The following is a 13,851-nucleotide window of genomic DNA, read 5'->3' as shown; positions in this document are numbered from 1 at the left end:
GAGATATACACCGTTAGCTGTGAAGTCCTTAAAGGTGCAATGTGTTAGAACTGGCCAGCTGTTGAATTCACATTCAAAACAAACAAGGGCCAGCATATATCTGTTATTTACTGCTCTCTACCTCATGGCACCTTTCAAAACCAAAGTTACAAGGTGCTTCACATAATATAACACCATACAGTACAAGAAAGACACATTAACAAATAAAATGCACTAAAATCAGATGCTTCACAAAATACAACATTATGTGAAGTACCTTGTAACTTTGGGTTTTGAAAGGTGCCAAAGAAATTAAATTGATATTATATTATATTATATTATCCATGTCACATGGGGGCTGGTGCCGATCCCAGCTGAGGTCAGGTGACGCCGGGTTACATCCTGAATTGCCAGTTCATCACAGGCCATTATATTGTATTCTAATGTATTCTATTGTATTCTATTCTATCATATTATAATACATTATTTTATATTATATTATATCATATCATCTGACCCCAATAACACACATCTAGCAAAAATGTCGACCAACTGCTGACGTGTTGACAACATCCTACCAGTTAGCAGACGCTCCACACACTGTGCCTTTCAACGTCTGTGAGACATGCGTTTGCTATTGAGGAGGTAGCTGCTAAATGTTACTAGGATTAGCCATTTAGCATTGACAATATATAGTTGATATTGGAGGTGCTGAGGTTGGGGTGTAATTAGCTAAGGGTGGGAGGCCCCCAAATCAAATTCGGCTTAGGGCCCCTTAAAGCCTTGGGCCGGCTCTGTTATAAGGGCAGTGTTAAACTAAAAACTAAACTCAACAGCCTGATATATCATAGACTGGCCCTGCAGCTGCAGCAGGGATATTAGTTTGTTGTGAGAAATTAAACCTAGGCTATATACAGCAGAAATTAAATGAATGGCCTGCATGTTAATAATTAAGCTTTTGTTGCTTTCAACCACAGTGAGGAAATACATTTTATATACTGATAATTGACTATATCCATGGTTTAAAATGTGTCACGCATTAGTGTGACTGGCAGTGGCCGATGTGATGGCTGTTACTTTAATATCCCATTTCCAGTTGTGGGCGTTTAGCCAGCCCGAACCAAACGGAACCAGGGGGGGTCGCAGGATGATACCAACTTAAAAGACACATTTGAGGCATGGAGAGTCCGGTAGGTCAGCGCTATAATTAGAGGCAGCTCCTTCCGCGACAGCAGCCAAACTGCGATGCATAAAGTCATGTAAACCAGCGGATACACGATCACACGGGCTGGCAGCGGAGCCGCGTTTTCCATGGGTGACATTTAACGCCACACGCTGACCGGAGAGGCTGTGCGTAACGCGGGGACAGCGCTGGATCCACAACTGGCCACCGCGGCGCAAACCATGAGAGTTTAGTAGTGTGTGTGTGTTTTGTTTTGTTTTTTAATTTCATCATTGGAGACGTCATATGAACACTGCTCGGCGTGCAGCTTCCATGAGTGCGCACATCTGCAGACATGTCATTTTTAAGCATACCCAGCGCGGAGGGCCTTTTCACCACGATCAAAACGCGCAAGTCGAGCGGCGAGGCTGAGGGCAGATCCCCGACGGACGACGAGGATCGCAATGATGACGAGGACGATGATGAAGACGACGACACCGCGAGCGTCCACATCATCCCGAGATGCTCCCCTGTGCCGCGGAAGCGAGGCGCTTCCATCTACGATGAGACGGCCGAGTACATGCGGATCCACTTGGCGCTGTCCGCCGCCAAGAAGGTGTCGTTCGCCGACACAACAGGTGGGGACCTGGTGGACGTGAAGGAATTCGTCGCCTTCGATTCGGACGACGAAGAGGAGAGCGCCAGGTGGGAGGAAGAGGAAGCGAAGTATCGAAAGCCGCAGCGAGAGCCCACCTATCAGGTGCTCCCGGAGTTTCACGCGCCCTCAGAGGGAGCCCTGCTGCAGGCTGTGCAAGCCAACAAACTGGAGGTGGAGCGGGTGTCTCCGGTCGAGAATGAGCCACTTGCCTTCAGTGGGCTGGTGCGAGTCCTGAACATCTCCTTCCACAAAGCAGTTTACATCCGGTCCACCATGGACAGCTGGGCCACTTACTTTGACCACCCAGCAGAGTACGTCCAGGGGTCCCACGATGGGGCCACTGACCAGTTCTCCTTCAAGCTCTCTTTTGCACCACCGTACATCACACACGGCTCTCGCATTGAGTTTGTGGTTCGCTACGAAACCTCAGACGGTGATTACTGGGCCAATAACTCCTCCATGAATTATATGGTCACTCTGCTCCTGACCTACGAAGACGATTCGGCTCAAGCGAACGTCGACGTGCAGGAAATGAAAGGTATCCTGAAACCTCCAAGAGATTACAGGTAAATGTCCCATCGCAGGACGAGGATGCACGGTTTTTTGCCAGCTGGCTGCTTGAGATCTCCTTTGACCTCTGACCTCCACAGATTGATCTGCTCATCGGCCATTACTGCTTGTGAAATCTCACTCTGCAAGGTGTCCAAGCATCTGATTAAAGGCTAAATTAAGATCCTCAAAGACACAATCATATCTGAATAATAAAACTTTCAGACTCGGGGAATGAACGTATAGTCGAACTTTGCACAGAAGGTTGTGCAGCAGCTGCAGAGCTCCAGTTGCCTCCAAATTCTCTTGAGGTTTTCGTGCGATGGGTCATTCAGATTTATTCACTGAAGTGAAGCAGGTTGTTTGTGGCCACAGCTTCACAGTTTGAGAGAGCGAGAGTGAGAATCAAAGCTAAATGTTCGTAAAGCTGGTTTACGTCTGGTGTGAGAGATAGAACGAATTACAAGGAGTACACACCCCCTTCAGAATGGCAATCATCTGGTGGTGTGTGTCGGCGATCAAAATAGGCAAAGGGCAGGTGTCGTTTTCAGGCCAGGCAGTTTCCCTGCATTAAATTTACTTCTGACCTTTTCTATCAGAGTCGACGGGGAGCGGTGCAATGTCACTGGAGAAGATTGGCCTTCCCTTTCCCTTGTGTTGTCGGAGAATCGGGGCGCACAAAAATCCCCCTTCTATACCTCATTACAGTCGACTAAACCCCCCCCCCTGAGAGGAACCGCTAAATGCCTCGATGGTGTGTGATCAAACCTCTCCAGAGACAGCGGGGAAGATTCCTCCGAGCTCATAAGGACCTATTAAGGGAGCAAACTAGATATAAAACTGATGGCTGTGGTGTAGGGCTTCTCCGCTGTAGCTGCGTGGAAGTTGGACGGGACCAGATGGGCTGTCAGGGATGGATGAGTCACTGATTGGAAAGGAGGAGTTTGGGGAGCAGGAAACTGTGCCGGCACCCCCTCCACACACATAACAACTATTAAAGCTTCATTAGGTGCTCTGAAGTTCACTGATAATTGGTTTTTTTAACACATTGACTACAAATCTAGTGCAGACAACAGAATGTATTACTTACCGTACGTTAACATCAGCGCGTTTTGAGGAAGCGTGCTGCCGGTTTAGTTTATATTTAACTGAAGCGCGTCCGCCCTGGGTAAATATAGATATCGCACAATGGGATGGAGCTGATAGCGAACACAGAAACCAGAGCAGCTATACAATGCTGGTTCTCTGAGTTTCTCCTCACTGGTGAGCTTTTTTCATCGTCTCACTGCTGAGTCAGTCCAGCTCTTTCACGCATGAATTATTAATTCACAAAGTAGCTTTTTCCGAACGTTTGTTCTATATGTTTTTAACCAGATGAGAGAAAAGAAACACTTTCTTCCGGATTTTACTAATAGTTTTTTGTACATTTTCTCGCTGTGACTGAAAACACATCCGTCCACTCCGCGCCAAAGGATACATTCTGCCTACTGAACCTATATTTAGATAAAATGGGCCTATGTTTAGATGAAAAGAGACCGAGAACTATATAATATTGCTCTTTATTTAGACCATTCAAGCGTAAATATATCATGATTATAAATAAAACACACAAAAAGGTGCAATCTAAATAGGCACAACATGGAGTGGAAAGATGTATTTCCAGTCAGAGAAAGAAAATATACAAAAACATTCTGTCTAACATCATATTTAGTTTATTTTTTTAGTAACCTGTCTGGTTTCTATGCGGCTGCTGCAGCGCTGACAGCTGTGGCCGGAGGCGTTATGTTTTCCAGGTTTTCCATCTGTCCGTCCCATTCTCGTGAATTCAATATCACGATTCGAAGATACAGCGATTAGAATTTGGGTGCCATGCCAAATGTCAGAGGTCAAGGGCACTGTGACCTCACAAAACGCATGTTGGCTCTAACTCAAGGAAAAATCTCTAATGGGATTAAAATGATGAAGTTGTAACATTTGATATCCAGAGAAGGTTGGAGCCAGATCCAGACCACCAGAATAGAACTAATCTGGTTCACTAGGTTCGCTCTCGGCTGACGTAGCAAGCTAGCAAGACAGACAGACTGACAGACAGACGGACCAGGTGTCATCATTCCACGCGGTATGTGGGCCGGACGAACGCATCTGGCGCGGTCCAGATCAGATCCGGGCCGCCGCACTTTTGCTTTCGGGGTAAAATATTCTGCTAGAAAAAAAATGTTCAGCCTATTATTCAATGCAACAGCTCAGGAACAGCAACTTGACTGGTGCATGGAGGCAAACTCAAAATTACAAAGAGATACAAGCATAACTCGAATGGCGGTAGAGTGCATACCTCCGCCAAAACAGTCCCAGTAACAGATGTCAGCCACCTAAATGTGCCTTACTTCTGATGTGCATGTGGAAATCCATTCAGTAGTTTTTGTGTAATCGTGCTGACCAACCAACCGACCAGCGGTCACGGGTATCTTGGTGGTCGGGACTCCGGCTCAAATGGTCCAAATGGATTCCAAATATCTCTCCACTGTAGGAGACACCATGCTTGAAATACCCAGAGTTTCGCAATGTGACGTGGGTCAAACAGAGCCACATCTCCTCGGTTTGGACAAGACGTGCCTGAGATTCTCGGGACAGAGGAATGTAATGTCAGGTCGTGTAACCCTCAAATGGATCATGAAAAGCTCGCTTCTATTAGAAATCAGGATTAGAGTTTACCAAAAAAAAACCCACAAATAATATCTCATCACAGATCTGCCTTTTGTCATTATTGTTGAGTAACGCTGTAATTCTCACGAGCTTGAAAACTTGTTAAAAAGTGCTTTGCGATTTATGACTTCACATCACCGGACATGCATAATGCAAAGATCTTCTTCAGATCACTGTCAGGTTTTAAACCTGCGCAGCTGATATCAAACCCTTAAGTGGGATAAAAGCACGAGGAGTGCGAGCAGCTTGCCAGGCTTTCACCCCGCTATTTGTGCAGCTCCTGTCACATGCTCATCACGCTTGTTGACCTTTATTTCATTTGGCAGCCGCTGCCTCTCTTGGCAATGTTGCACCCCCTTCCTTAACCCTCTTCGACCAAAACGAACTCCTTCAAGAAGAACATCTCTGCTTCTTTATCGTGCAGATGATTTTAGAACAAATCGCGGCTGCGCGTTATCAATTAAATGTTATTTAAGATCTGATGAAAACACTCATCATAGCCCCAAATCTCCTCCACTAATCGCTGACACCAAACTTTGATTAATCAACTTCAGTGTAGAAATATAACCCCGACTGGCTTATATTATTATCCTTGCACTGTTCAGTGACCCTTATCATCATTCAGCAATACGGCACTCAGTAATTTCCCACCTCACCCTCTATTTTAATGAGCAGTCTAATGAGATGGGTCATCACGGAGGCTTCAGGCTTAGCAGATCAGAAACAGACATCCAGAATAAGACATACAGTACAAATAGATACTCAGCCACGTTCAATTAAAAGAGCTGAACGGCATCAGTAAATATCAAGCCTAATTATCCGGAGCAGGTGTTGATGACGCTGACAGACTTTTAAATGTGACCGAGTTCCTTTCTTTTCATACATGACTGCTGCATTAGTCAGATGATTCAGATGCTAGCCATTAATGCCGTTTTCATCCGGAACTTTTGTTGTCTTGATGTCCATCGTCAGCTGCAAAGTTAGTATATCTGTATCTTTTCCTTTTAAAGACCACTCTATACACTGCCTGCAGACTGATAATCACCAGCCAACATGTGTGTGTAAAGTCATGTAGACATTAAGACGTGTTCTCTGTTTTCATGTTGTCGTATAACCTGAATGTTCTTCTTCTTCTTTCAGTACGAATGATGATTATGATTCAGAGGATGACCACGAAAAGGAAGCAGGTACAGTGTGAAAGCTGTTGTCAGGAGTGACATAACCAATCACTTTCTGAGACTGAGACTCCACACTCGAACGTTTAGAACTTCAAACGAGATCAGTGTTTTCTGCAGTATGATCTCATGAGGGAAAACCTGGAATGCAGGGTGGAGCCTTTGTGTCTCAAACCCAAACTGAGGCCTTGTCCACACCAATAAAGATATGTTTTTAAGCACATATTTCCCACTCTGTTGTAAAGAAATAATAATAATCCTGTCGACACGAGTAAATATCTCTGTATCACTGATCTGCAAAATGCCAGAGAAGAACATTCTGAGCATGTGCAGTGAACTCCTTCCTGTTCAGTAGTAGCTGTAAGTGTAAATGTATATCCTTACCTTTGATTTAACACCTTTCTGGGACACCGCCTGAGGTGCTATGAAGAAACCGAAAGCAAAAGGCGATTAATTTGTGTAGACAGACAACGAGGTGGAGTTGCTGCTTACAGAATGCGCAAATTGAGATGTGACGTCATTGTTTTCCTTAAATGCTCCGTTTTATGTGCACACATGGCAACACAGAAGGTTTTTAAAAATGCACCTTGGAAGGCAGTTTGCATTAAGACGAAGGGTTAGAATTTACATTAAAAAAAGCTAATTTTATTATCTGTATCACTGTGGACGAGGCCTCAGACAGTTTTCCCCCAAACTTTAAAAATAACTGATCTGAAGCAAAGTCTTTACTCAGTGTTTCCATCAGCGGAGTTCCCCTTTAAAAACAGTAGATACAAAAATCTACTTTATTACATTTCCTCTATTCAGAATAATCTGGCTCTCACAGCATAATTATCTATTTCACATCAGCAGAAGAAGCGGGGACGTCCACGTCAGGACTTGTCAGGCCTACAGCTGTCTGCCCGGTCATCATGCAGCCAGAGATTGACATAGAGGTAAGTAACAGCTTTTAATGGAATAGATTGTTAAATAACAGAGGGGTGATTTGGGTTATTTTCTTGATGAATTCAAAACATACCCTCACATTATCGTACTTGCCAACAAAAAAACACACATTGAGCAAATAAGTTGTCGTATTATGTTCAAACTATCTTGATTTGCATGCAGTTGTTGACACATTCTGATTTAACAGGTAAGCAGGCTCAAGTGCTTTATCCCCTTATGTGCCTAATAAAACGTAACAAACATTTCCGGTCAACTTTTCTAAGCTTATTATCATTGGCTTGGTTGTTTATATTGTTCACAGCTCATTGAAGCTTCAGCAACAACTTAGGTAACGTCTCGCTTCTCACTGCTGTAGCACGAGTTCTGTATGTTATTGTCCTATTGTGTTCGTATCATGACGCATGCTGTTCATGTGTTATTGCACCTTCTGATTGTTGTCTCCGTAGCTCATTGTCGATCACGTACAGTGTTGTACAATCACTGTGACTCTGGCGCTATCTTAAAGAAGTAGTTTGACTTTTTGGGAGTTTCGCTGAGCTAAGTTCAAAGCATTTAAAGTAAAATATGGAGGGAGATGTCAGGTATGAAAAGTAGAAGTACCCTAAACTTGCCTTTTACCCAATGGCCAGCAGAGGGCGAGTCCACTGGTTTCAAAAATAAGTCAGATTGTTTGTAAGCTTATGAGAAAATTATTCTGCTTCTCACAGGATTTATTACCTCTAAACAGTTTCCTAATGAGTTTATGGTCTCAATCGTTAGTCCTATTTTGAGTAAGATTTTGACATTTTGACTAAAAAAAGATGATAGAACAGGGTATGCTTTACCCAAGGCGGCTACCTTGCGAATGTCAAGATGCTAACATGGCACATCCTCCTGGCGTCAGTCAAGATCCAATCAGAATAGAGGCACAGCTCCAACCTTGAGCCCAAATATGGCTCTCAAAAGCAAAGATGGCTACAGACATAATACCAAACTCAATGGGTGACGTCATAGTGGGCCAAATATTATCCAAAGCTAAAAAGAGTTTTAAGAGTAAAATATTTGAACAATTAAACGAAAATTGTCACCAGAATGTGAAAAAGCAGCAATTTTGACGTCCCAAAATCTTACTGGCAAAGTTATCTTCTGAAGTTAGCATGCTAACCAGCTAGCCACGGTAGATGTACTGCTAATTACGCGAACAAGCTAACAGCCGCTCCAGTTAGCAGCAGTTAGCGGTTACTCTGGTGATATGATCCTATCGTTTGGAGTATGAATTAGGCACCTAATGACATCTATAAACTTTATCACTTGTTTTAATGTATTCAGAAATCAACATTTTCACACTTTTCTTCTAATGCTAAGCTAACTTCTCTAATTTCATGCCCTGAGGGTGGCTTCAGTCTTCTTGGCCAAAAAAGAGGTGCTTTTCCCAAAATGTCAAATTATTTCTATAAATGTAGAGGTGCCGCAGGTCAATGAACTACTATCACATGTTTTGGGAGAAACTTAAAACCATGACTACCAAGTGGGCTTACGTTTGTATTCTGGTCAGAAAACTTTTCATTTTCAAACATACATAAAACAGATAAAAATAGAAGAAATGTGTGTTTCAGAAGAAAAGGAATTTATAGTTGATCATCGTAAAACTGATAAACTACCTCAGACAGCCCTGACCGAATAACAAAATAACATGTGATTTTGTATTAACGTCTTCCTGATACTACAGATATCTGTGAGGCATGAACTCATCCAGCTCATCTTAATATTTGTTTCACATCAGCATTCACATGCATGCTGTTTCCCTTTGCCAGAGCATTAAACTTAACAGCGGACCAGTCAACTACTGTATGAACATCAGCTCCTTTCGATCTGTTAATGTTTTCTACACAACAAAAACACAATCCAGTGTATGCTGGGAATCTAATTCAGGGATTGAAACAGTCAAACTTTCTGATCATTTTATAATTAAATGTTATCGGTTTTATAGCTTCAGTCGTGCACAAAAGTTTGGTTCGCCTTTTGTGCTTCCCTCGTTTTGCGGTGCTGTTAAATCAAGTCTGAATAGATTTTTCCCTGAGATTTAAACAAAACAGAGCTCTCTCCCTCCCTCTTTCTCTCTCTCTCTCGAGACAAACTACAAACTTGGGAAATATTTGCCGTGAGTTTATGAAGTGTAGAATTCCAATAACAAAAAAAAATTGCAGCATACAACATTATGTTTTAATCAGCGTCGTTGTTGTAATTCTTTTGTTCCTCCCTCGTAAAAAGGATGCCAGGTCGCAGCTGGATTTTCATCTGGGGAACATGAGAACAACATATTCACCATCTGTATATTAATACATGCTCTGCCTCAGCCCGTCTGTTCTCTGTGTTTCCTGTGCCTTGCTCCTGCACTTGTTCTTCTGGGTGCTGTTTTTGTCTCTTTTGTTTCATTTTCTTTCCGATTTCATCTCGATTAGGCCTCGGATGTTGGTCACAGCAGCCTCACAGCAGGCAGAGCTCTTTTTGTTTTTCTTGATTATTAGCTCTTTTTCTCTTTCTGATCAAAGAACCGAGGGGGAAAATGAAAAAATACGCTGCTCCTTCTGGCTGGCATTAGTTCCAGTTCCTGGCGTTTTGAAAAGAAATTATGTGATCAATATGTACATTGGGTAAGCTTGAGGATAAAGTAATTAGGAAAAACAGCATTCATCTAATTATTTTCTCCCTTGGACGCCCTTGTGCTGTATGTAAGTATCTTTGGACGTTCTCCTCATACTCATGACAAGGGCAGTCAAAACATCAGAACGGTACTTTTTCTTCTGGCAATAATTTTGAAAGAAGACATCAATCCCATCAAACTGCTCCTGTTAGCATTTCCTCACAATTACAATGTCAGCATGAGTTCCTCAGAAAAGCATTAGTATGCAGTAAAATGCTTTTCCTCTCTCTGTGTGCAATGTTAATGAGGAATACAAATCTCCTGCTCTGTCTTTATACTCTCCTAGCTGTCACTGTTGTCTCGCTGTTTTTACTTTAACAGATTGCAGTTCACCCATCTGGCCCCTCTGTCCCACCCAACCAAGAGCTCCCATCTGTTGATGGCACACCGTCCTCTCACACTGTATCCCCAGGTGAACGATTCCCTTGTATGTCATCCGAAACCACACCGCAAACTAATTCATCCTTTGTACTCTGTGCCAGCGAATCAGTCCAGCCAAATAAGTCACAGCCTTTACCCAGACTCCACTGTGAATTAGGCAACCAAACGTCAGAGCAGGCCATAGACACGAGTCCCTCTGCACCGCTGCCCGCTCCAACTCCTTCCATACTACAAGAGTTAAGGCCGACATCAGACAGCCCTCAGGCTGTCGGGGAGGAAGTCCCTCCCTCAGAGGGCTCAATCATGCATCCTACGACCGCAGAGAGGAATATGCAGCCAGCAACAGGAGAGGACGAATCGACCAACAGCCCAGCAAGTCCTCCTTGTCCTGAACTTCCTGCCGACTCGGAGACTCAGGGGTCTGAGCTAGACGTTTCCCTGGGATTGAGTAAACCTGAAGGATTATCAGAAGGTTCCGCCACATCTGCAGCCCATCGCGAAGACAACACACCTGCACTCTCGTCTCCTGTGGTAGTGAGTCAGGAGGAAGAAGGTGAAGCTCCTCCATCGCCTGAACTCACAGAGAACCCCTCGGTGAGTACAGGTGTCACTGAGGTGAGCCGAACCTCTGTTCCTCAGTCCGTCTCGGCATGGGAAGAGGAGAAAGACGCTCCCCAGACTTCCCCTGACACATTATTAGAGAATCCAGCAAACACGATGCCGGAGGTTTCCGAGCTCCAGTCTGAGCCCGACGTCAGCAGGAATCTGATGCCACCCGTCGTCTTTCTGAGTGGAGTTGTCTCGCTCTCCATAGTGCTGCAGAATCCCAGCGCCCTCTTCGTCATCGGACTACTCGCGGTCTTGCACCGTTTGTGATTACGCCATAAAAAGTTCATTCTGATCTGCTCTAGAGTTAAGTGCCTTTTCTTGATTCCAAAAGAAGCCAACAAGTAAACAATACAAAACAAACACACATGTGGTTGAAGTTGTGTATCACTGTGTTCATTTTTTTGATCTCATGAATAATGTATTTGGTAGAATTTAGGAGAATTTTCAAGTCCAATTGACCCTTCCTAAGTCCCGCCCATTTACACTCTGAGCTCCAATAACATTTGAGTAAGCTGGGTACCCTGATAAACCTCAACGTTCCCATTTTCTGTTATAAATGTATATGTGCTGTGTGCTCGATTCATCTTTATTGCAAAGAAAAACAAGATAAGGGAGTTCAAAGATGTAACTTAGGGACCCGCAAAAGCGTCACTCGATACCTTGACCATGAAACTATCTGATAAACACTGTGGCACCCTGCTAAGCGTGAAGCTTAGGTTAGCTAATGTTAGTGCACGCTAACAATCTAGCTAACGAACAGTTAGCTAACGTTACAAGCAGAGGAGTCAGCCAGGTTTGATTCCACCTTATACCATATAGTACAAGTAGTTTGGCCGCTGACTTTATTTTTAAGATATTATTAGCGTTAGCCAGAAAGAAAACAAGGTTTCACTTGTTATCGTTAAGACCGGAATAACTTGGCCTCATTTTACGCCTTTTTGCCGTTTTCTGCGGTCCTTGCTGTCGGCTCCCTCAAGAAATATTGTGTGACTCTCGAAAAACAATCTTAATGGGTGGTTTAGGTTAGCTAAAGTTAGCAAAATACTTGCTAACAATTTAGCAAAAGCATAACAGTTAGCTAACGTTCCAGCCAGGTGTGCTTCCTGTTTATTTCTGTGGTAGCGTTAAACAGATTCGGAAAAGAAAAATAAGTTGGCTGCTGACTGTTTTTAGATAATAGATACTGAACCGCCGTCTTTGCTGTCTGCTTCCTGGAAATATGTTGCTCTCAGAAACTATGTAATGAACTCTGCGGCGCTGATGTTTCTTATTGTCAAGCTTGTCTGACCCAGCAAGCGGCCAAGGTGGCGGGACTTAAGATCCGTCAATTCAAGGTGAAAGTAATCATACAAATACTGGAAATGTTTTGATGCATTCTGTCAAAGACGTGTTGTGTAATAGAAGCGTAGTCGACTCATATCCCGTTTCTACAAGAACATTGTGAGCAGTCCAACCTTGAAGCACAACATATTACCGGAGATGTTTTGTAAGTGGTCCGTTGTTACTTTTCCCTCGTCGTGTGGAGACGCCCTCTCGTCATGATGTGGTCTGATTTTATCCGCTCAGCACTAAAATGCACTTGTTGTTTTACGACTGTTGATGTAGCTGAGGTTGTTATCCGACAACACTGTCATGAGTTTTACGTTTGTGAATTCCACGTGCTATTATGTCTTTAATGAAGGACAGAAAAAGCAGAACATTACCGTAGCAGGGGGGGGGGACTCTCCAGAGACTTACGATACAAATGTTGTTTTGTTTACAAAATGCAAAAAGCAAAACGTGATCCAGTGAAGTATTTTTGCCTTAATGTCATGAAATAAGAACCTGATGATTATAGCAAGCGTCAGTCTGAAAAGGATGCTGCTCGAGGGACGAAACAAATGGAAAAGTATATTTTTCTTTCTAGAAACACCAGCCTCCCCAACGTCTCCTCGCACACAAGTCTTCCTGACGCTACCGAAACCCATTATTGTTGTTGTTGCGCAACACAAAAATGTATAGCGCTACTTAGGGAAAAACCTCACAGACGCAGTGAAGCGCTGAATGACATGTTTGAAGTGATGAAAGTTTTTTGCTGTGTATTGCCATTAAACCTGGTCTTATACCATTCGCCGCTCTGTGTCTTTGTTCGTTTCGCTCTCTTTTCATCCGTTCTGCAAAAAAAACAACAACAAAAAAAAAGAAATTATTCGTGTATGACAGTTTCGCGCGCGGTAATGACACCGTCGCGCGGAGCGGAGCAGAAAATTGCAGAGCGACTGACTGACACCACACAAAAATAACATCAGAGCCCTTTTTAGAGCTTCTGTCTCTGGTGCGCATTCAGCCCTCGCTTGAAGTGGAAATACACAAACAGCAACCGGAGCCGCGGATAGAAGCCAAAGGTCATGCATTGCACTGAAGTCACGGTGTCATGCTAGACTACAGAGCACACACTGGCCATTGTAGGGTGAGATTAGCTGTTTGAAGGCTGATAATTCTCAGGAAAGCTCCTCCCGATGCTGCACGATGAGATGTCAAAGACTATTTCTGATTGTAGCCGTGCAGAGCCGATACCTTAAAGGAACAATTCACCCAAAAAAGATCAATCCAGTCATTATCTACTCGTCCTCACGTTGATGGAATTGGGGGGGGGGGGGGGGTTTTTTTTAGTCCACAAAACATTTCTGGAGCTTCAGAGCAAACAAAAAAGTGTTGCAGCATTCTTCAAAACAACTGAAAAAGATGTGGGGCTTGTTTCAAGGTGTGAAATATACAAAAAAAAAGGAAATGGCTCCACACAGCTTGTCCGTTCGTAATCCAGTCCATGTGGTTTGAAAATACATTATTTACACCCTTATTAAGCTGGAATCTTCACTGTAGCTGCTCAGCTAAAAGCCTTAGCGCGCACATCGTCAGAAGAAAGTAGGTGCACGAGCGGGGCTGTACGTCAGGGGTGTAAATAACCTCTTTCCTGGGGCTTCAGGAGACTGCAGGTTCTGCAGAACGAGCTGTATGGAGCCATTAT

General features: G+C 43.6%; 1 protein-coding gene across 4 annotated transcripts; it reads left to right on the top strand.

Moving 5' to 3' along the window:
- Positions 1-1,008: 1,008 nt before the first annotated feature.
- Positions 1,009-12,953, top strand: LOC115585323 (protein phosphatase 1 regulatory subunit 3A). 4 transcript variants are annotated; one of them, XM_030423629.1, is made up of 5 exons: positions 1,009-2,365; positions 6,192-6,238; positions 7,079-7,161; positions 7,473-7,499; positions 10,176-10,488. In XM_030423629.1, exons 1-4 carry the CDS (start codon positions 1,497-1,499, stop codon positions 7,497-7,499), a joined length of 1,026 nt encoding a protein of 341 aa, XP_030279489.1. In that variant the 5' UTR covers positions 1,009-1,496; the 3' UTR covers positions 10,176-10,488. The 4 variants fall into 4 exon arrangements, with proteins under 4 accessions (XP_030279489.1, XP_030279488.1, XP_030279487.1 ...); XM_030423628.1 differs by having other exon boundaries at positions 1,010-2,365; positions 7,076-7,161; XM_030423627.1 differs by lacking the exon at positions 7,473-7,499 and having other exon boundaries at positions 1,020-2,365; positions 10,176-12,953.
- The last annotated feature ends 898 nt before the right edge of the window (positions 12,954-13,851 follow it).

The sequence above is a fragment of the Sparus aurata genome, chromosome 7, assembly GCF_900880675.1.
Source record: "Sparus aurata chromosome 7, fSpaAur1.1, whole genome shotgun sequence".
In the NCBI taxonomy this organism is placed as follows: domain Eukaryota; kingdom Metazoa; phylum Chordata; class Actinopteri; order Spariformes; family Sparidae; genus Sparus; species Sparus aurata.
Note: the sequence above shows the minus strand (reverse complement) of the source record. Positions and strands in the feature narration are given on the sequence as shown.